This window comes from Crinia signifera, chromosome 11, assembly GCF_055691185.1.
Source record: "Crinia signifera chromosome 11, ASM5569118v1, whole genome shotgun sequence".
NCBI classification, from domain to species: Eukaryota; Metazoa; Chordata; class Amphibia; order Anura; family Myobatrachidae; genus Crinia; species Crinia signifera.
The window spans coordinates 69,495,412-69,516,873 of NC_139227.1; the positions used below are offsets into that span (position 1 = coordinate 69,495,412).

Below are 21,462 nucleotides of genomic sequence, written 5' to 3' on the forward strand. Positions count from 1 at the left end.
TATCGGTCCACAGCAGGTCAGAAAAGGGCCCAATCAGCACACAATCTACATCCAATTGATCGGAATTGGATCTAGATTGTGGGGATCGGGCCCTAGTCGTCCTGGTGTGTACCCAGCATAAGAGCCCGGTTCTGGTTTCTGAAATACAGAATGGGGGAATACCATGCCTTTTTTTTTTATGAATTATTATTTTTTCTATTTTTTCACAGAAGAAGCATGGAGGAATTCAGCCATACGAATGATTGTAAATGAGATAATCTGTTAGAACTCTAAGGCCATTTGCAGTTCTATCGATGGTCTATTCATTCATAATGCAGACTTCAGCTGAGCTTGCCATTCATAAAAAAGGACAATTCAGCCTTTTGTACATTTTTCCGAATGGTGGCTAAATGTGGATTGTGCATTTGTACATATTTGATCTTTGTAAATACCCCCCACTCTCTTCCATAAGGTCAAATTAATGTCAAATTGTTAATTGGACATTTTTTACAGATGCAGTTTATCAGTTAACTAATCTCATCAATAAAAGACAGAAGACCATCAAATACATTGAACTGTATGTCACAACATCCACATTCGCACAGGGCTGTGCGGGCGGGGGGCGGCAGGCATGGGTCATGCCCATGGGAACGCCCAGTTCCCATGCTAATGGCACAGTGATGCGGGTGCGGGCAGCTGACATCACCGGATGTCAGCTGCCCAATCCGGTTCACATAGGTGGGCATTGCAAATCCGAGTCACCAGAAAGTGACCTAGATTCCCAAATGCTTAAGAAATCATTTCATGGTTGGCGACCATCGAATGACTTCGACCATCATTCAAGACTGTGAATGGATGTTTATTCAAAACATCCATTCGCATGCATGCGGGGATATTCACTGTTTGAGGGGGGAGCGGGCGTTCTTGTGGCATTCATGCAGCGTTTAGTTGGCTTGAAAAGCTGTGAAATTTGACCCCCACAATGTATATTATAGTCTTCTATTAAAGATGAAATAGGATTACTAATTATCTCCATCTGTAACAAATGTATAATAAGCTCAGAAACTGGTTTTAAAGAACTGTTATTGATTATTCATCTGGTAGAACCATCACCACAAGGTTCATTCAGAGAGGAAAATTTACTAAAATGGTAGTTCTATTGAAGATGGGATGTTTCCCAGAGCAACCAATCAGATATTATCTTCTAGAAGGAGCAAAAATAAAAAAATGAATCTGATTGTTGCTATGGGCAACATCCCATTTGCAATATAACTCCTTCATTAGTACATTTACCACTGAGTCTTTTTCCTTTTAAGGCAGGAAACACCACCGACTGACTGTACACAGGGCTTAAATCAGACCGGGTCACTTCTGAGTGAATTAGCCACATACAGCGATCAGGTAGACCAGGGCTGGGCAACACCGGCCCTCCAGATGTTAATGAACTACATATCCCAGGATGCTTTGCATTTGTTTTGCTATGTGGCCATGCTGAAACTGATGCAAGGCATGCTGGGATGTGCCCCACTATAGTAAAATCCCGCCTTGTGAAGTAATGTGCATGCTGTACAATAGATGTCTACGGCCAGCGAAGAATTCTCAGCCAAGTGAAAATGTCCAAAACCATTCGTTAGTGGCAGGGGACTTACTCTGCGGCTGCAATGAATAAAGGCATATATATGGCCCAGAAATATATACAAAGTGCCAGCTCTGGCTGAATAATTGTTCAGACGGTAATCCAAATAAAATTAATTTATTTAACTCTAATAATAGCAAATGTAAAACACAATAAAACCTAACTTAGACAATGTACAACAAAATACATAAAAATGAAAATAAAGGATGGGGGAATTGTCACAATGGTGACATATAGCGGTATGTAGCAGGATTTAAAAGTCAAATGTCATAAAACATCCATGATAGGAACTTATATTACTGACTGGGAAATCGCTCCACTGATGAAATTGGATGAGGGATTGTAGGTGTGTACCCTCCAGTTGTAGACGGGTAGATGATTGTAGCAATGATGGCTCTTGTATGCAAAGAGCTTGGTAGAATCCTGATGGCAACCACTCTTTGAACTGGAAAGTCTCTTAGGGACCTGGCTTGGTGTCCCAGCAGCTCTGTTTGAAACTTTAAATCCAGAATTTGGCGGTGGTGCTCTATTATTTTCAGGGATCAAGGATGACCATCAGTGAGAGCGAAAGGGTCCAGTGTGATGCTCAACACGTTTCCCCAGATCAGTAAAATTCCGGCTTCCTCAGGAGCCGGGTCTTCGGCGAGTCAATGGATGGTGTGTGGTGCACAATCAACAGCTGCTGATAGCGGGTCAGTCTTGGGTCAGCTGCGGTGTAAATGGGACATGCTATACACTGCAGACAGCAGCGGCGGCAGCGGAGGTGAATGGATGCCTGTGTGCGGCATCCATTCACCTCCCGGACGATAATGCCATCTCCTTGGGGACTGGGACAAGGTTTTCATGTGTCGTACTAAGCCATGTCAACCCAATGAATGTTGACCTAATGACCATATACCGCCACTGTACAAAGACACTAATCCTCAGCAATTGTTATTTTATGCCCAATAATAGTGCCCTAGTTTATTTCATGAACCATAGGAGTGCCTTTTACTTTGCTCGGATTGAAAAGTCTGAACTACCTATTTGAATGCCAACCACCCCATCCCCCCCATTTTCCCTGTATAGTAAATTACTGGGTTAAGCATTTTGACCCGGTAATTTGCCTTTCAACATGGTTCTTTTTCTATGATCAGTAATAGAGAAGTCTTGAAGACCAGGGAATGTCTACCTGGTTTATCCAGATCACACTGGAAAAAGATCCATGTTGAAAGAAAGACAAATTACCAGGTCGAAATGCTTGACCCAGTTATTTGCTGTGCAGTGAGGACAGGTAACGGTACGTCCCATAGTAGCAACCTAGTTGTTTTATAAACCATAATAGTGTAATAGGTTATTTTATGAATAATAGTAGTGCCTTAGTTCACACGAAATGGCTTCAGTACACATTATGCAACACGGTACCCCAATTCACATTGGCCTGTATTCATTGCCGGGGGCAAGTGGTGACAGCGTGCAGGGCTGCCTGCCACCGCTCGCCCTCACAGTATTCAACTGACCCCCCTAATACGGCGATTCCCCCTGGCTCCATTTTTGCAGCCAGAGGAATCTGTGTATTTTGATGCTGAAGCAGCGAAACCTGTGGTGAAATGCAGCTGATTCTCTGAGGGTTTCGCTGTTAGAAGGAATCCTCCCTCTGGAAAGTTGAATAGGGTTATCGGCTGGCGAGGAGGTTAAAGAGCGAGGATCGCTGGTTTTCTGCAATCCTCACTGTCTAACCCCCTCACCAGCCACGGCAACGGCACTGAATACGGGCAATTATGACATTGTGTCCTCACTTCATATTACGTCACATTACAGAGCTGCCCACAGTTCATATTATGCCACACCATAGTGTCCCCACTCCATGTTGTGCTACACTGCAGTGCCCCAGTTAATATTATGTAGCATTACAATGCCCTCCAGTTCATTTATACCACATTACAATGAGTTGAATATGTATATTTTGTTTCTGTGAAAATCAGTAAATATACGCGATCACTGATTTTAAAAATTGTCGCCTTAATCTTCTTTCCCTAAATCATCACCCTGGTCACATTTATATCATAAATGCATGATGACTCCAGGTGTTATCTAGATTCAGATCATAGGGCACCATGCATAAACTTATGTAGTTCAGCAGATACCTAGGGAGGCCTTTTCCAGTACCACAACCTATATTCACTCAAAAAAAGAACAGGCCTCAAAACATCCATATATAATAGCTGCAGCATGGGAACGGACAAGTTAAATAAAATAGGTGAGAACTCCAAACCCACCCCCCTCTGTGCACGCACATGGTGCATCTGCCAGATAGGTCTTCACAAGTCTCCGATACGGTTTCCGCTTTTCCTTTAATTATTTTACAAAGAAGTGAAAATAATGAATCAAGTGACATTTCCAAGACTATATTCACGTTATATACCAGGGCTCTGGGTATCGCAGCACTTCAATCACTACACTGCCTGCCCAGGCTGTAATGTATGTATGTAACATCACATGCCAACTTCCATTCAGTGACCTGGATTAAATGAATAAAGCAATCCCTGATTCCCCCAAGTTTAATACATTTGGATGTTGATCAGGAAGAGAGTAGTTGTGCTTATATGATGTGCTGTTCTTTCGCCCTTACCCATTTGCAACTTTCACATACACATCTTTGTCCCTCCTAAGGGAGACATATTAATGAAGCCACACGCCTCAGATGCCGCTCGGTATCGTTCTCTCTGCGACATGGCCGTTCTACATCACGTGACGCATGTGGAATGCATTGTTTCGCCTTCTACCCCGTGGCAGCTGCCCCTGTTTTTTCTCTAGTGTCTGCAGACACAGGCATCTGCGTCATGGCCGGTGAGAACTCGTCGAGTCGCCATGGTAATTAGTGGGAAGTCCTGGGCGTTACTCTCTTTCTCCTGCGGAAGTGACGTTGGGCAGAGAGCTGCATTTCGAACGAGTTAGAAATGGCGGAAGGTGGACGGTCTTATATCGGTAAGGAATGTCTGAGGGACGCGGGCAGGATGTCATTAGCGCCGTGCTTAATGCAGGCCTGTAATGTTGCGTGTAAAGGTTGCGATGGGAGAGAGGCAGCAAGTGTACATCGCGGCGGCTTCCCTCATGAGAATGGCGGGGCATGCTGGGACGTGTAGTTCTGCAGCGTAGTCACCGTCGTGCTGGCGGTGGGGGGCATTGTAGGCGGGAGATGGATATGGTGGCGCGGCTGGAACCTACTCACCAGATCATATGGAAGTGTGCGTGTGTCCCCTACTCGATGATTTGTACACTATGTCACTAATTATTATGTAAACTATTATAATGTATGTGTATATATGTATGTATATATATATATATATATATATAATATATTTTACACACACACATTTCTCTAGCCATCGAAATTCCTTGCTGTTCACCAGAGAGGGCACAAACCATTCATTGAGGTTAGAAATCTGTTTATTCAGTAGTATAACATATTCCAATGGGGTCTTTGTCACACAACAGAAGTATAACAATTTGGTGTGTACTTCCTATCTACACCCCAAATTGTTATGCTACTGTTGCCTGTCTTGGCAAAGACCCTTTGGGGTTATTATTGGATTATGGTATATTACTGGGAAAAAAATTCTTTACTATTATTTACAGTTTATTATATAGCGCAGCAGATTCCGTTGGGCTTTACAATAGTAGACAGTGATAACATAAACTGGGTAACAACAGACAGACTTGGAGGTAGGAGAGCCCTGCTGGAAGCTTACAATCTTTACTATGTATGAATGGTACATGCCCTCTTTGGTGAACAACCAGGAATTTGGATATTTATGGAATTCTGCGGTATACCTTAAAGGAGCACCCCTACTGATCCTCCTACTTTATGGGTGCATTTTCTGATCTTTAGCTGCTTTTCCCATATCGGTTTGCTTCTGTTAAGGAAAATAAGTTCTGTTACTGGAGAATGTACAGCTGAATGTAGATCAGCAGGTGGTGTTCCCCACGTATAAGTAAACACTAAAGAAAATGAAAGCTTTTCCTAAAATCCTTGTTTTCAATATTTGTAAAATAAACAAACCTGTAACACAAAATACAGCATAGATCTGTTCTCACCAATAGTTATCATAGATAAGCAGTTATTCACCTTCTATGTTATGTTTAAGAATATCCCTATTGATGTTACGTGGTTACCAGTGTGTACAGGTATAAAAATAAATGCCATTCTCCTGCAGAACACAAATGCACTCAATAAGTATTCAATGCTTGCATTAGCAAATATTATACAGCGGTAACCCATAACCCACAGACATATTTTCCAAACCGTATCTATTACTCGACACTAGATATCACTTTCAAGCCTATAAAGTGTTGTGAAATATTTTTTTATCGTTGTTTCTACTTCAAGCATATGCTCTTTGATACATATCTATTAACTAGTAAGCCCGCTCGAAGCAAATACTTAGAAAGCTAGTCTGCTGCCAACAGATAGCAGTGTTTCAGAGACACAATCAGACATATATAGATGATTTGGGTATAAGCTTATTTATGGACTCAATACTGTTCAGGTAGCACTAGTGTGATATGGCCCTATTTTGATGGACCAGGCCGAGAAATCTGGTAAACTGGGCAATAGTCCTGATACCGTGCACATCTGATTGGAGCCCCTGAATTGCAAGTGCTGCACGTAGGATCTGTTGGATCAGGCAGACTCTGGGATTGCATGCGATATATATCACATGCAATATATCGCATGCGATCTTGCCAGGTGACTCCAGTGGTATTAGATGGATCTACATTGCAACAAGATGTCGTAGAAGTGTATGGCCACCTTTTAGATATTAATGTAAGCTTGTTCTGGGAAAAGAGAGAAGGGGGGGGTGATAAAAACTTTCAAATATATCAAGGTACAGGTGGGAGACACACTTCACAGGAAGAGGAGCAACAGAACATGCACTGACACTAGAGCAGGGCTCGACGAATTTCTTTAAAATCTAGGAGCCAGGATGACAATTTAGGAGCCAGATAAACTAATAGGGACAGTGCGCGCCAAAGGCATGCCCCAAAAATGTACACACGCCATAATGCCCATTTACATATACCACACACCGTAATGTCCATTACACATTATACCAAACATCGTAATGTTCATTACATATAATACCACAGGCCGTAATTACATATTATGCCACATAAGTTCCACTTACCTACATGCTCGTTGCTATGGGTTTCTTGCTTGATGCCAGGGGTTAATATGCTGTTGCTATGGGGTTACCATGGTCTGCCAGGGGTAAATGCTTGGTAATATGGGGTTACCATGGTCTGCCAGGGGTAAATGCTTGTTGCAATGTGGTTACCATGGTTACATAGTAGGTAAGGCTGAAAAAAGACTTGCGTCCATCTAGTTCAACCTGGTATAGATATCCATTGCTGATTTGGTAGGTTCTGGTATTTTACAGACAAATTATATTTCTTATTTGTACCCATGGATGTTTTTCTCCAGTAAATGTTTGTCCAACTTTGCCTTGAACACATTTAATGAGCCAGCCGTTACCACCTCTCTGGGAAGAGAGTTCCAGAGTTTGACTGTTCTGACCGTAAAGAAATTCTTTCTACTAGCTGAATGAAATCTTTTTTCATCTAATCTATACTCATGCCCTCGTGTCCTAGATTCCTTTGTAGTAGAAAAGAGGGTGTGTGACAGTTCCTTATATTGGCCCTTGATATACTTGTACATGTTGAGCATGTCCCCCCTTAAACGTCTCTTTTCCAATGTAAATAGTCCCAAATTGCTTAATCTCTCCCCGTAGCTTAAATTCTCCATTCCCCTAATAAGCTTGTTGCTTGCCTTTGGACTTTTTCTAATTCTATGATGTCCTTTTTATAGTGTGGGGCCCAGAACTGCACTCCGTACTCGAGGTGAGGTCTCACCAATGCTTTATACAGTGGCATAATTACCCTTGAGTCCCTAGTTTCCATTCCCCTCTCAATACATGCCAGAATTTTGTTGGCCTTTTTTGTAGCTACATTACAATGGGCACTACATCCCAGTTTGCTGTCTATTTGGACTCCTAGGTCCTTTTCAAGTATGGAATTACCAAGTTCCTCATCGCTAAGGTTGTAACTTGCACACTGGTTGTGTCTCCCAAGGTGCATAACCTTACATTTATCTACATTGAACCTAATCTTCCATTTTTTTGCCCACTCATCTAGAATTGCAAGATCATTTTGAAGCATGGTGATGTCTTCTGATGATTTGATGACTTTGCTAAGTTTTGTATCGTCCGCAAAGATGGATACATTGCTGAGTAACCCTATCCCAATATCGTTAATAAAAATGTTAAACAAAATGGGCCCCAAAACCGAACCCTGGGGCACTCCACTTAGTACTGGTATCGTATCTGATTTGGCACCATTCACAACCACTCTTTGTTCTCTATTACATAGCCAATTCCCTACCCATCTGCAGATATTTTCACCCAATCCTAGGTTCTCCATTTTATTAATCAATCTCTTGTCTGCCAGGGGTTACCATGGTCTGCCACTATGGGGTTACCATGGTCTGCCACTATGGGGGTTAACATGCACCCGCTTGTTGACCTGCACCGTGACTATGTAGATGGCAGGCGGTCACTCAGTGAGATGTTGCATTGCCTCTTTCTCCTGCAGGCGGGAGATGCGGGTCGGGCTGAGCAGGGTGCTCATGCTGCTGTGCCGGCTGGACTGCCAGGTGGTGGTGGCCGCAATGGCCAGGGGGTGCGAGATGACAGCCGGCTCCTACACAGCGACCGCAGCGCTCCGCATAGACCGCGGCTAGTAGTGCGGAAAACCCAGTGAAGGGAGCGGGAGAGCAGGGATAACGGGCACATGAGTGTAAGATCCGAGCTGCTGCTGGAGGCCAGGGCAGGCAAAAACCCCCGTCCCCCGTATCAGGCTATCTTAAAACTTGCGCCAGATCGGAGCCAATCAGGAGCCAAGCTACCACTGCCGCTCCTGATTGGCTCCCGACCCGCTCACCGCGACGGACCTGCTCTTGCCTCGCTCTGGCTCCTATACAGCCGGTGGTAGCGGAGGAGGGGTTGACGACCGGCACTGCACCACAAGCCCACCCGGCCAGAATCTGGTCTCCGTGGCGACCGGGGTTTGTCGAGCCCTGCACTATATGGAGGAAGTTCCAGGTGAAATTTGAGTAAAAATGACTTCACAGAAGGGGAAGTGGACAAGTGGAATAGCCTCCCATCAGAGGTGGTAGACGCTAAGACAGAAGAGCAATTTAAACATGCTTGGGATAGGCATACTGATATCCTTTACAAAGTTCATTTTATCACCCGCCAGCTTTTAAAACCATTGCAGTTCCTCTTCCCTGCCTGGGTGTCTTATCACATTGTGGCCTGTATCAGAAACACTAAAAGCAGACAGTGACACCCCAGGCAGGGAGAAGGAACTGCATGGGTTTTGTAAGGTGTGGGGTGCTAGAATGTTCACCAAACTCTAAAGCTGGCCATACACCTATGCGATTTCTCTGAGGGAGAAGTTGCAAAGGATTTCCCATGAAACGCTTGCTTGCTCCTGGGTGGCAGGGTCGCATGCGTATGTCCTTTTGCATGCAATATAGTGAAGCGGAATTTTAATAGTGAGTGAGATAGAATTAATAATAAATAAATTTATAAAATGAGGTTCGTAGATTAATGAACATAACAATAATAATAATAATGTGTGTCAGCCTTGGTCAGACGTGGTCTCAATGTGGGGATGTTCTCCCATGAGGCATTATAATAGCCAGGCTGATATTTTATGTTTTATGTGACAACAAAGTGTGAAGATAAATCAAAAAGTGTTAGATACAATAATCAAGAATTAATTATTATGTGACCGTGTAATTAAAAATTATGGCGAAATATAATTGATGTTATGGTGGCTGTCACGGTGGGTAACCACAGCGTATATCCCTGTGGTACTTTGTGGCTTTAGCCCCCCTTAGGAATCTTCTTCTACCTGGGCAATGCAGGGGAAGCGATCCGGGTAGCAGGGTCAGGTCGGCAGCGCTGGTGGGCAGGGGGTCCCTGCGGCGATGGGTACTACTAGTTCCCATCAGCCGCAGGGTCCCCCTTGCCCGCCAGCACTGCCAACCTGACCCTGCTACCCGGATTCCTTCCCTGCCTTGCCCAGGTAGGGGGGGAAGAAATGATAGGATGCCTCAGTGGGGGGGGGGGGGGGGGGGAGGAGAGAGGATGCATAAGAAGGGGGGGCGGAGTTGGAAATGCCTTTATTTGCTTTCAGACACAAAAACCTGTTTAGACCTGGTATAAGACCGGGTAAATGTGTGGTCTGAAAGGGGCATGAACCCTGCTTTTACCTGTTTTTAAGAAACATTTTAAATACGGGTCTAAGCAGGTTTTGTGGTGTGAAAGCAGCAAGAAATGTTTAGCGGGTGGTTAAATTTACATCTGATCTTCTACAGTTTACCTCATTGGCCATGCTAAATATTTTACTGGGCATGCTTGGATGTGCAGTTCAACAACAGCTGGAGGGCCAAAGGTTTCCCATCCCTGGTCTTAAGTGACAGGCGATTGTGCGGCAGTATTTAAAAAAAAAAATTGTTCTTCCTCTTATATGTTGTGTCCAAACCGACTGTTTTTTACACATAAAACCGCTTAACCTACATAAAGTAATTGGGTGCGACCTGAAAAGTATTATCTGGACTTTTCGCACATAGCTCACCTTCTCAGGAGCATGCAAGCTGAAATGGGTTCCCTCATTTCTGGTTGCACCAGAATGTAGCATCACTTTAATTCCTCCATCAACCGCCATTCAATGGCAGCCACAGGAGAAAATTATTTAATTCCTCTCCTTGTGTATAGTGCTGTGCGTATAGTGCTGTGTGGCTTCCTGTAACAGATAACAGACTATGCTAATAATTTCTGTTTATTAGGGAGGAGACTTGTGTTAGTGTGGATGCATCTAGACCAGTGGTGTCAAACTCATGGCCCTCCATCTGTTTTGGAACTACACATCCCGGCATGCCCTGCCACATATGTTATATAAAGGATTGCTAAAACTGTGGCAGGGCATGCTGTGATGTGTAGTTCCACAACAGATGTAGGGCCACGAGTTTGACACCAATGATCTAGTCATATTGTAGTGGAGGATTTGGGTAAACTTGCTGCTAGGTAGATTAATGATTTCGGTATGCCATCCGTCATTCCTCGTGAGAATAAGCTGCTAGACGCATTTAAAGTTTCCTTAAATCTTTTATGTAACACAGCCTACTTTACTCCCTGAGCCAGTGTACACAACACACTACTTGGTCTAACTTGTTCTGCCTGGTCTACAGATTTCACATCAGTCATAAATGAGTTTAGTGATTCATCAATCAGATGTAACCTATATTCACTTGTAACGTCAGCGAGGCTTTTTTTGTTGTTATAATAACTCCTCTTCAATCTATCTACCACAACATTTAGGTCACTGGGAAGGCAATTCAATTGTTTAGTTTGTGTCTGATCTCCCGTATAAAGTGACAGGACATTGTGGGGCAATATTCAAGTGTTTGGTGTCTTTTTGTACACACTGCCAGTGTTTGGCTGCATAAAGTGCCTGAACCCATCTGAACAAATAGACACTATACAAAAATGTGCTGCTTGGCTGCCCAAACAGCCAACTTTATGCATATTTCAGTTCACCACCCAAGGAGGATGTGTGCTGAAATGTGTGGTGCTGCATCTGAGTCCAAATGGCACAACAATTGAATTGCTCCAAAATTAGGGCAACTACAAAAAAACAATTGCATTTGTACGCAATTGTAAATAAGTATTTGTTCAGAAGGAGTTGGGGAATGGGGGAGATGATGTTGTTGTCCACAGTGATGGAGATATGGAGTGGGGGGGGGGGGGGGGCACAATGCTGGATTGAGGAAGGATTGAGTTTGGTTCTGTCAATGTTGAGCTTCAGAGAGTGCTTAGACATCCAGGAGGTGATGTTAGAGAGGCAACTAGACACTCCAGAGGGGGGAGGGGAAGTATAGTTGTTTGTCATTGGCATAGCGCTGATCTTGAAGGCCAGATGAGTTTGAGTGCACCCAGGGAAGAGGTGTACAGTGAGAAGAGAAGGGGTCTAGGACAGAACCCTTGGGGACACAGACAGGAAGAATGGAAGGGGGTCAGGTGGAGCCACAGGCAGACACTGAGAAGGAGCAGTTGGTGAGGGAACAATGGTGCTGAATGGGGTAGATGAGGCGGATAGAGTGGACCACAATGGTAAGGGAGGCAAAGGGATGTACTCAATGCTATGATGGCAAGCAGTGCCAATAGCTCGTCGTCATAGCTTGCAGGTCAGTATTCAACGGACCCCCCTTCACTCGCCATTTCTACCTTGTTGGGTCTTTTCATTGCGGTGGAATTAGCGAGTGCAGCCGTCCAAACGACGAGGTTCACCTCTATATGTAGTGGGCACTCTGCATTTGCATCCTTGCTGAAATAAAAAAAAAACATCCATCCTTACCATACAAACCTCCCTCACCACCACTTGTCGAGGGCATTGAATACCGCCCTTGGAGTGGGATGACATGAAAGGTGTAGTTAGGGGAGAGGAGGATACCCGATCCACCACCTTGGTGGTCATCCGGCCTGACAGAGCGAGTAAATGGGAGGTGGCGTCAGAGGAGGAAAATACAGGTTTTGGTGAAACATGCAGGCAGGGAGCTTAGTGAGGGGTTTCCAGGCTGTAAATTAAGGTGTTGGAGGTGGTGAATTTATTAACTCAATGTTGATTGCAGTCTGTTTGGGGGAGTTTAGAAGTTAGATGTTGTCCTCCGGTCATTTCTGGTGTAAGGACGAAATTCTTATTAAATATTTTGTCACACTTTACACTAAGCCATTTCGCAGCCACACACATCAGCAGTACACAGCTGCCCACATGGGATGCGGTCATCTATTAGAATGAACTTAGGTCTACAGTCATTAGGTCGACCTGACTTAAGGTCGACATGGGCCAAGGTCGACATGACTTAAGGTCGAATTTGCATAAAGGTCGACATGATGAAGGTCGACTGGTCATAAGGTCGACATGGGTTTTTCACTGTTTTTTGAGCCGACATGTGCCGACAGGCGGTATTTCATGCCCTACCATCCACTAGGGCGTGGTGGGAGAATAAAATAGTGTGCCGAGCGCAGCGAGGCACCGTGCCCGAAGCATTGCGAGCGTCCGATTCTCATTGCCAACTGTGTCCATGTCGACTATGTCGACATTCGGATAAAAAAACAGTGAAAAACCCATGTCGACCTTATGACCAGTCGACCTTCCTCATGTCGACCTTTATGCAAATTCGACCTTAAGTCATGTCGACCTTGGCCCATGTCGACCTTAAGTCAGGTCGACCTTCCTGCCAGTCGACCTAGTGGGGTCGACCCACTAGGTCGACTGTAGACCTAAGTTCATTCTGACAGATGTCCCGATTCTGCCCACATACAGGTAAGATAGGAGATGAAGCAGACCTGTGTCTGGGCCTTAATTGATAGCCCCACCCAGAGCGAAAGGTGAGTAGAAAAAATCCAATACACCCCTCACTAATACACAATACTTCCTGCTCTACTACAGTCTAAAGGTGTGTTTTTACCTAGAGTGTATGCAGAGCTATTATGTGAAAATCATTCAGTGCATGCACAATGGGTGATTTTAGCCCGGCCCAGCGATTTTCACAGGGGGGTGAACTACTTTCTACAGTAGGAGACTGGAAAGTGGTTCACTCGGCTGGTAAAGCAGCCAGATGAATGGCAGCAGTCGACGACGATGCGGCAGTACACATCAACGCTCATTGTCCGGACATACACAATGGCGGATTTTGAGCTGAAAGTAGCTCAAAACGCCAAAACTGAGCTACTTTAAGCTGAAAATCGCCTAATATGTATGGGCCTTAAGAATTACAAATATTAATTCTAGTCCAACTTACCTACCAATGTTTGTTTCAGAAAAAAGCACAATGTAGGGATGTTATGAGTGCGAGTCAAATTTACACACACCTATGGCCTTTGTGCTAAAAAATTGTCTGGGCATGCTGGCATGTGTAGTACCACAAGGTGTCTACAACTTGTTTAACACAGAAGGATGTGTGAAGTGTCTTTTTACTGTAGTGCAGTTTCAGCTTTTTATACACGCTGCCTTCTAAAAGTATGTGGATTCATATTTTTCCTGCCAGAATATTTGGTTAGCGCATACAAATTGTAGGTGCTAAATATCGCACTTGTGCCTAAAATAATCATGTTGATCCATGGTAAATGTCTAAATTCTATAGGTGCGTACACACTGGCCAATTTTTTAAAACAATTTCTTTAATTTTGGCCCTCCTGAATGATATAATTCAAAATATCGGCCAGTGTGTTTGCGATGAACGAAGCGCGCTGCTGCAGCTCATTAATGAGTTTCTGTACATGCAGCTCAAGCTAAGTCATTCACAAAAATCTGCATATTACTAGACCCTAGCTAGATCTTTAATCATATTGTTCAGTGTGTATGCAAGATATTGTTTTCCCAGAACACTGGAAAGTTCAAGGGAAATTCTTCAGCAATTTCTTTCACTGAACGCATCGTCTAGTCGTGTATACGAGCCTTTAGGTAGTGCGCCCAAACCTCCGGCTCTTTGCACATTTCTGCACACCTCCTGAGGCACTGAGTAAAAACGTGTTTATTTTGCCCTATACAGAACATCAATGTAATTTGCCACTTGTAACAGAAACTGTTGAATCGGATCATAGGGTTCACTCTAGCATCTTTAAAAACTGTGCAGTTCCTCTTTTCTGTTTGAAAAAAAAAAAAAAAAAAATAAATATATATATATATATATATATATATATATATATATATATATATATATATATATATATATATATATATATATATATATATATATATTTTTTTTTTTTATATATTCTGGATTCTTCTGCACCTTGATAAAAAAGCCACAAGGGCTTTAAAACGTTGGGACACATTTCCAGTCTACTGGTTTTTCTTTACTTGTTCGAGTGCAGCCATAAATCATACTTTAATACAAGGCCTGGAGTGACGTCTTTTTATTTTACAGTATACCCATTCAGGGATGCTCTCCCCTTGAGACAAGCACATGGGCATTAGTGTGTGTCTTCCAGCGTGGCGGTGCTCACGGATGATTTAAATGACTACTTGGTCTCAGTAAAGTTAAAAATGTTTCAGATATTATCATTCATAAGGATACAAAAGAGTATAAAGCATCTTACCTATATACTGTAGATCACCCATGTGAACAACGCTGTGGTCCGGCTACAGGCATGGGTGCAAGTGCTCGCCCATCACCATGGTAAGACAAAACAACAAGACTACAGAAGGCTAGAAGGAACAAAATGGTAAAAAAAAAAAAAGCATTTCGCAGCCATGTATAAACCATATAGTATATCTGGTTGCTAACGTGCTGAAATAATACGTTTTGGGAGAAGCATGGAAAATGCATATTGGCATTCTTCATTATAACCTAGCTATGAATGTACTAAATGTCTTAAATCCGGAAGGAATAATTCAACTAATAGTGTGTACATATGGTGCAATATGGTTCGCCGGGCGATTTTGGCTTATTATTGCTCAGAGACCATATGGCACACTGTATCTTTTTATTCAGCGGGTTGTGCCATGTTCTGCCTTGGCATCCTCGCTGGCTAATAGTTATGTTTGCAATAGAGAAAGATGTATTTTTCTCAGACACTCATCCTGTCGGCAGGGCCATTGCTATGCATCAATCACTTAAGTGGTATGCCCGGAAATTTTCCGGGCTCAGCAGCGCTGCCGCAGCGGGTTGTCCCGGTAAATTTCCAGGCATACCACTAAAATGAAGGTGTGTGCCAGTGGTGTCCAGGTGTGTATCACCTGTGCGTCCACCCCCCCAGTGGCCGCTCTGCTGTCCCCTCAGCTCTGGCGATTGTACGCCGGAGCTCCCCTGCCCCCACCGCCATTAGTACTAGTAATTGGCAGGCTTGCGGATGTTCGGAGCGAAACATCCCCGAGCCTGTCGCCTGTGTGATCACTGACAGGCGGTAGGGGAGATCCGGCATACTAACACTAGAGCGAAGGTGAGGGGGGCTGGTGGCTTCCTACGATCTGTGGTGGGTTTTGCTGGGGTAGGACAAACCTGCCCCAGTAAAACCCACCACTCACGGGGTTAAAGTAGTATTAGATACCCACAATAGATCTCCCTCACCCAGTTAAACTCGCATGCGACTGTAGCGACACTCAGATACATTACCTTGATGTCCTCATTATTAAAAATGAGACAAAACTAGTAACCAGCATGTATATAAAAACTACTGATAGAAATAACATGCTGTTAGCATCCAGTTTCCACACACAGTCATTGAAATACAGTCTACTGTATTCTTAGTTTTTACGGTTTTGTTGCATAAACAGTGACACTGTTAAGAGTAAAACAGCTTCAACAAATAATGTGTAAAATGTCTAACTAAGGGCTATAATCAAACTAAACTAGAACAACAGTGCTTAAAAGCCAGTAAGCAGCCAAGAGAAACCATTAAACACATCCAAAAAAGCTATTGCCCACGAAAAAGACTGCATCCCACGGAACAGCACAGGTAGTGACCGCACAAAATAACAGGCACGGCAGCTGTGGCCAATTATCAGTTCTGATCATGATTTACCAATCTTAAAGAATCATTATATCATGGATTACCACAAACGAGGACACAATTTAAGAGGCCCGTTGGTCAAAACCAATGTGTTGGAACCCATTAAGCCAGGAGTACGCTTTAACAAAAATGGGGTGCTTCAGGTGTGCGAACTGCATAACGTGGCGTTCATTAGTCACATTCCCTGACCGGCAAGAAAATCTTTATAGTGCTGTGTACACACGGTGAGATTTGACATTCAATTTTGACTATATAGTCGAAATCGCATGCAGATCGTACAGGTTTTTTACCTTTCGATCCCGATGCGCCCTCCCGTGACAGCACAAATCGAAACTCAGATAGACAGGGCAGCAATAACTATATAGTGCAAATGTAATGCTGATTGTATGTTAAAAGTACAGAGATAGCAAAGATTGTATAGCACTCGAATCTTAAGTTGCATAGCAAATCTCACAGAGTGTACACACCGTAAGACAGACTATCTTGCAGCTCAGAATCCGTTGTTGATATGATCACTTGCCCTCCCACGGCAAGTGCTACATTGGAAAAACTCAATGTTTAAAGAGCGCATGACGCTTCATAGAAATGCCATTCACTCGTCTGCAGAAAAAGGCGCTGCTGATCAACTAACATTTTCTCAGCTTTCAACACAACTGGGCATCCATAAGGTATCGAAATACTGGTGCAGTACCACCGTTCCAAAGACGCAGAGACAGAGGACACAGACTCTTACGAAAGTCACGTTTGGGTCTACTGCCTCGGAAAACTAGTGTCAAGGGGGCTTAATGAGCCATTTGCCTACATTGTCTTCTGTAGATCTGGGATGCCTCATACACATTATTGAACATCATTGAGCCCTGCCACATAATTTTTATAGGTTGCTTCTCCTGCATCTTATCTTAGTTTAATTATTCCTTTAAGACATTTACTACAGTCATAGCTAGGTTATAATTAAGAATGTCCGTATGCTTTATCCATGCTTCTCCCAAAGTTTATTACTTCAGCATGTTAGCAACCAGATATACTATGCTGTTTTTGCATGCCTGTAAAATACCGTCTTTACCATTTTGTTCCTTCTAACCCTCCATAGTCTTCTTGTGGTGTTACCATGGTGATGGGAGAGCAATTGCATTGTGATGCCATAGCACCCTTGCCCACAGCAGGACCACAGTGTTGTTCACGTGGGTAATAGCTCTGAAACATTGATTACATTACTGAGACTATTCTTTTATTCATTTAAATCAAGTGTCGCCACCCTGGAACATGGAAATGTCCAGGTAACTCGGAAGGGCACTAGGCATTGATTAAAAAGTAACAGTTCATTAATCCAGATAACTCAATGTAAAATGTAGAATTAGGGGTCCAGCGTCTAAGGTATTGAAAAGGACAATAAAAAGGAGGACATATATCGTACCTACGAAGTAAAAGCAGATAAAAATAGTGGACTTTGCGACAAGGAAAATGTATATTAATAAAATATGTTTAATTACAAAAAAATTAAGCAAATTCCATAATAAAAAATGGACATTAAAATAAGTTTTAAAATAAATAGTACTAACTTAGTGTGCAGGGGGTAAGGAATCACCCTTACTTGTTGTATAGTCAGCTATCAGGCAACCAGTCATTTACATACAGGTAATCCCAATCTGCCCAACACTCCACATTGAATTACTTTTTTTATTTTATTAGGCGCAGCTCCTTGTTGCTCAAGCAAGGTGTGAAAATCCAACAGATTTACTTTTTATAACATATACCCCTTTCAGACTTCACCTTAAACCCAGGTTATTGCTGGGTCGAGGTGAAGTGTGAAAGCACCAAACCTAATAAGGGTTAAACCTGGGTGGTTCTGTGTATACACAGGATTAATGTGATGGGGCCGGACCCAGGATCAAGATCTTGTGATTTGAAAGCAGTATTAGGGGTACATTTTACTAATCTGGTAGTTCAGTTGAAGATGGGATGTTGCCATAGCAACCAATCAGATTCCATCTCTTTTATAGAAGGTGCTAAGTAGTGTAATCTGGTTGCTATGGGCAATATAACCTATTCAATAGAACTCACATTTTAGTACATTTACTACTTAATTTGGCTAGAAACCTGTTTCTAGAAGTAACTAAACTTTGGAACCGCTACTAATTGGTATCTGTAACTTTTATGATTCTTTTAGCAAGTTTGTGGGTCCTAAAAAAAAAGTTAATCTCCTTTAACTCGCAACTAGTCCACTTTCTCATTTATATTTGTGCTCCGCTGTGTGTAGGTGACGGTACACTTCATGGAGTGTTTTGTAAGCTAGAAAAGTCCCTCAGGCTGTCTCTTTTCTATGTAATGTTTTTGCTGCAGGTGCATATGCTCCATTGCGTTCAGTTGCTATGGTGGTGCACTTGGTGTACACTAGCTCCTGGGAAATCAGTAAGCCACTTGGGATAAAGTTGCTTATCCATGTAAGATTGTGTTTTTTTTATTTTTCTTTATAAGAATATATTTTACTAGCTAAGTTCGCTCAACGCAAAAGCTTCGAAAGCTAGTCTGCTACCTTGTGATTGCCTCTGTGTTTCTGTATGTATGCAGCAAATGGCAGTGTTTCGGTTATTTCCTATCTATAATAAACCAGGATCACCGACAACTCAAAATGGTTATCCTATTAACTGCTGCTTACAATATAGTTCCTTGTGAATTAAGGTTTTAACCCTGTATACTTTCGTTCTGCTAGAAACTTGTCTTAGGTGCCCAAACACTGTTCGACTTCTCCTACGGAAAAAGAAGTCGCATCTGTTTCCCCTTGAGCCGCCCGGGACCCTCATAGGCAGCAGGATCACATGCGATCTCGCTCCCTGCTGCCGGTAGGGAGTCTGACACTGATATCCTATGTGCATCACACTGGACCGTGCATTGGATTGGACTATTGCTTTTTGGGCTCATTTCGCCCGATTTCTCAGAATTTTCCTGGAATCGGGTAAAATTGGAGCCAAATCACATAGTGTATGGGGGCTGAAACCTGATTTAAATGTATTCATTGACTCTGACATCACAACCTTCTCAGACAGAGTATTCCATAACTTAGCTGCCCTTACTGTAAAGAAACTCTAACTTCGCTTGGTAGGAAACTATCGCCTCTAACCTTAAGGGATGACCACGTGTCCTATGTACAGACCTCATGGTAAAATGATCACCTTGATCGTTCTCTTTATTGACCCTTAAATAAAATTTTATATACATATAATCCTATCCCCTCTTAAACGACTCTTTTCTAACCTTAACATGTCTAGCTTAGTTATTGGATGGGCTATGAGGAAAGGTTAGCTAAGCTCGATCATTTGATGGCCATTTGAAAATTCAAGCATATTATAAACATGTATCCATCATAAATGGAGCAATACATAGACGTGCGATGCAGGTATTGAAGATATAACATACTATTTTGTATCGTGTGACCTCTGAAGGAATGCTTTTTTTTTTATATATATATATATATATATATATATATATATATATATATATATATATATATATATATATATATATATATATATATATATATATATATATATATATATATATATATATATATATATATATATATATATATATATATATATATATATATATATATATATATACCAGTCTATAGTTTGATGGTGTTGTTGGCGGTCAATTGCAGGATGAAGTATTTAGGAATAATGGGTACGAGTAGGCCCAGTACAGAGATAATCAGGGTTTCATGTCGCAAAAAGGGTGGAAAGCACAAGCCAACTCCACAAGGTGTGCAAAATGTTCCCACCCCTGGCCACAACCCCAGCCCATATTACAAAGTTCTAGATTCATTTTATAAAAATGTTTAATGGACGTACAACCTATAGAAGGGCTTATTGGCATTCTCCTTTAATATAAACCCACATGCTTGGGATTGGATTCTAAGATGGTTGAATGAGGAGGCCCGAGGGGGGCGGAGCCACGGCAGCGCGGGAGTGAGTAGGAGAAGGGAGCTCCCTGGACTCTCCAAGAGATCGGAGATATGGTCCTACCTGAGATTTAGAACTATATCCGTAAAACCTACGTGAGCCATGTTAGTATTTGCCGCATAGCTACTTGATACTGGCTCTCTAACCTGTGCCGTGGAAATCCGGACGCCGCAATAGAGGCTGGGAACCGGAGCTGTAGATGCGTGGTTAGCCGTCGCACTCTAAAGATACGTCATCCACTGGAGACACGGTTCGAGGACGCATGCACGAGGACGCTGATAGCTGATCCCTGCGAACGGTGTCTGCGGGTAACCCCGGCAAGTGAGAGGGCTGGATTTCCGAGACGATCGTTACACTAAGGGCTGGAGAAAACTACAGGGTAGGACTGGCTACGGTCGGCCGTTTGATCGGGCTCCCCGGCAGTGAGAGTGCGGAGGAAGAACGACCGGCAGCATAACACCTGCACCGAAGCCAGAGAGGCCCTGTCAGGATCGAGAGCTATTTGTGCATTCCCTACCTCAGTTATGTGCCTGGCTGAATGATCTCATATATCCGCGGGAAGTTGGAGTGGTGGAAGAGAACCCAGCTGACTGGTCCTTACTCCGTGACTATCTAGGGGCATTTGTTGCGGCGGCTGTACGAGATTTACACAGAGCTACTTCCCACAGACCGAGTCCTGCTTGAGATCACTAGGCGGAAGAAAGGCAAGTACTACGACTGGCTATACTATTATATTGCTGGCACATTGGATATATCTGCTCCAAGGGGCATCACTCATATTGACTATATGTTTATTTGATTACATGACTTTTGTGCTCTCCTGAGGTGAAGTGGATAAACTGGGCTGCAGTTTTATTGAGTGTAAAAGTGTATATGACTGTCCTCTCAGGATTAGCTCACTGTGTTATTTGAATAACTGGTGGAGACCTGTGTACCCTTGTTTGGACCTTGATAAACATTAAGGTGGACATTATATCCTGCAAACTAACCCCGCTGTAGATACGGGGCAAAAGTAAAATCGGCTTCCAGTCATTATGGGGAAGTCCAGTAATGCGACTGCGGCCGCAAGGCTGGAAAAATATGCAAGGTCAACCACGAATGTAAATACATCTACATCAGCGGCAACTACTCCAGTAACGACACCAGTTAAAGGTGCAAGTGCTCCAAAAACTCCTGATATAACCTTACACCAGGTCCTTGAAGCTATTAAAGGGTGTGAGCAACGATTGTCCGATAAAATATCAGAAACCCAGGCAGAGGTCAGCCT

The 21,462-nt window shown here is 43.1% G+C and overlaps 1 protein-coding gene across 1 annotated transcript in view; it reads left to right on the forward strand.

Moving 5' to 3' along the window:
• The first annotated feature begins 4,425 nt into the window (after positions 1 to 4,425).
• NXF1 (nuclear RNA export factor 1) overlaps positions 4,426 to 21,462 on the forward strand; it is a 42,918-nt gene continuing 25,881 nt past the window's right edge. Inside the window, exon 1 of the mRNA XM_083165580.1 lies at positions 4,426 to 4,582. Within this exon, the coding sequence (XP_083021706.1) occupies positions 4,555 to 4,582 (28 nt within the window). The 5' untranslated portion in view covers positions 4,426 to 4,554. The remainder of the gene's footprint in view (positions 4,583 to 21,462) is intronic.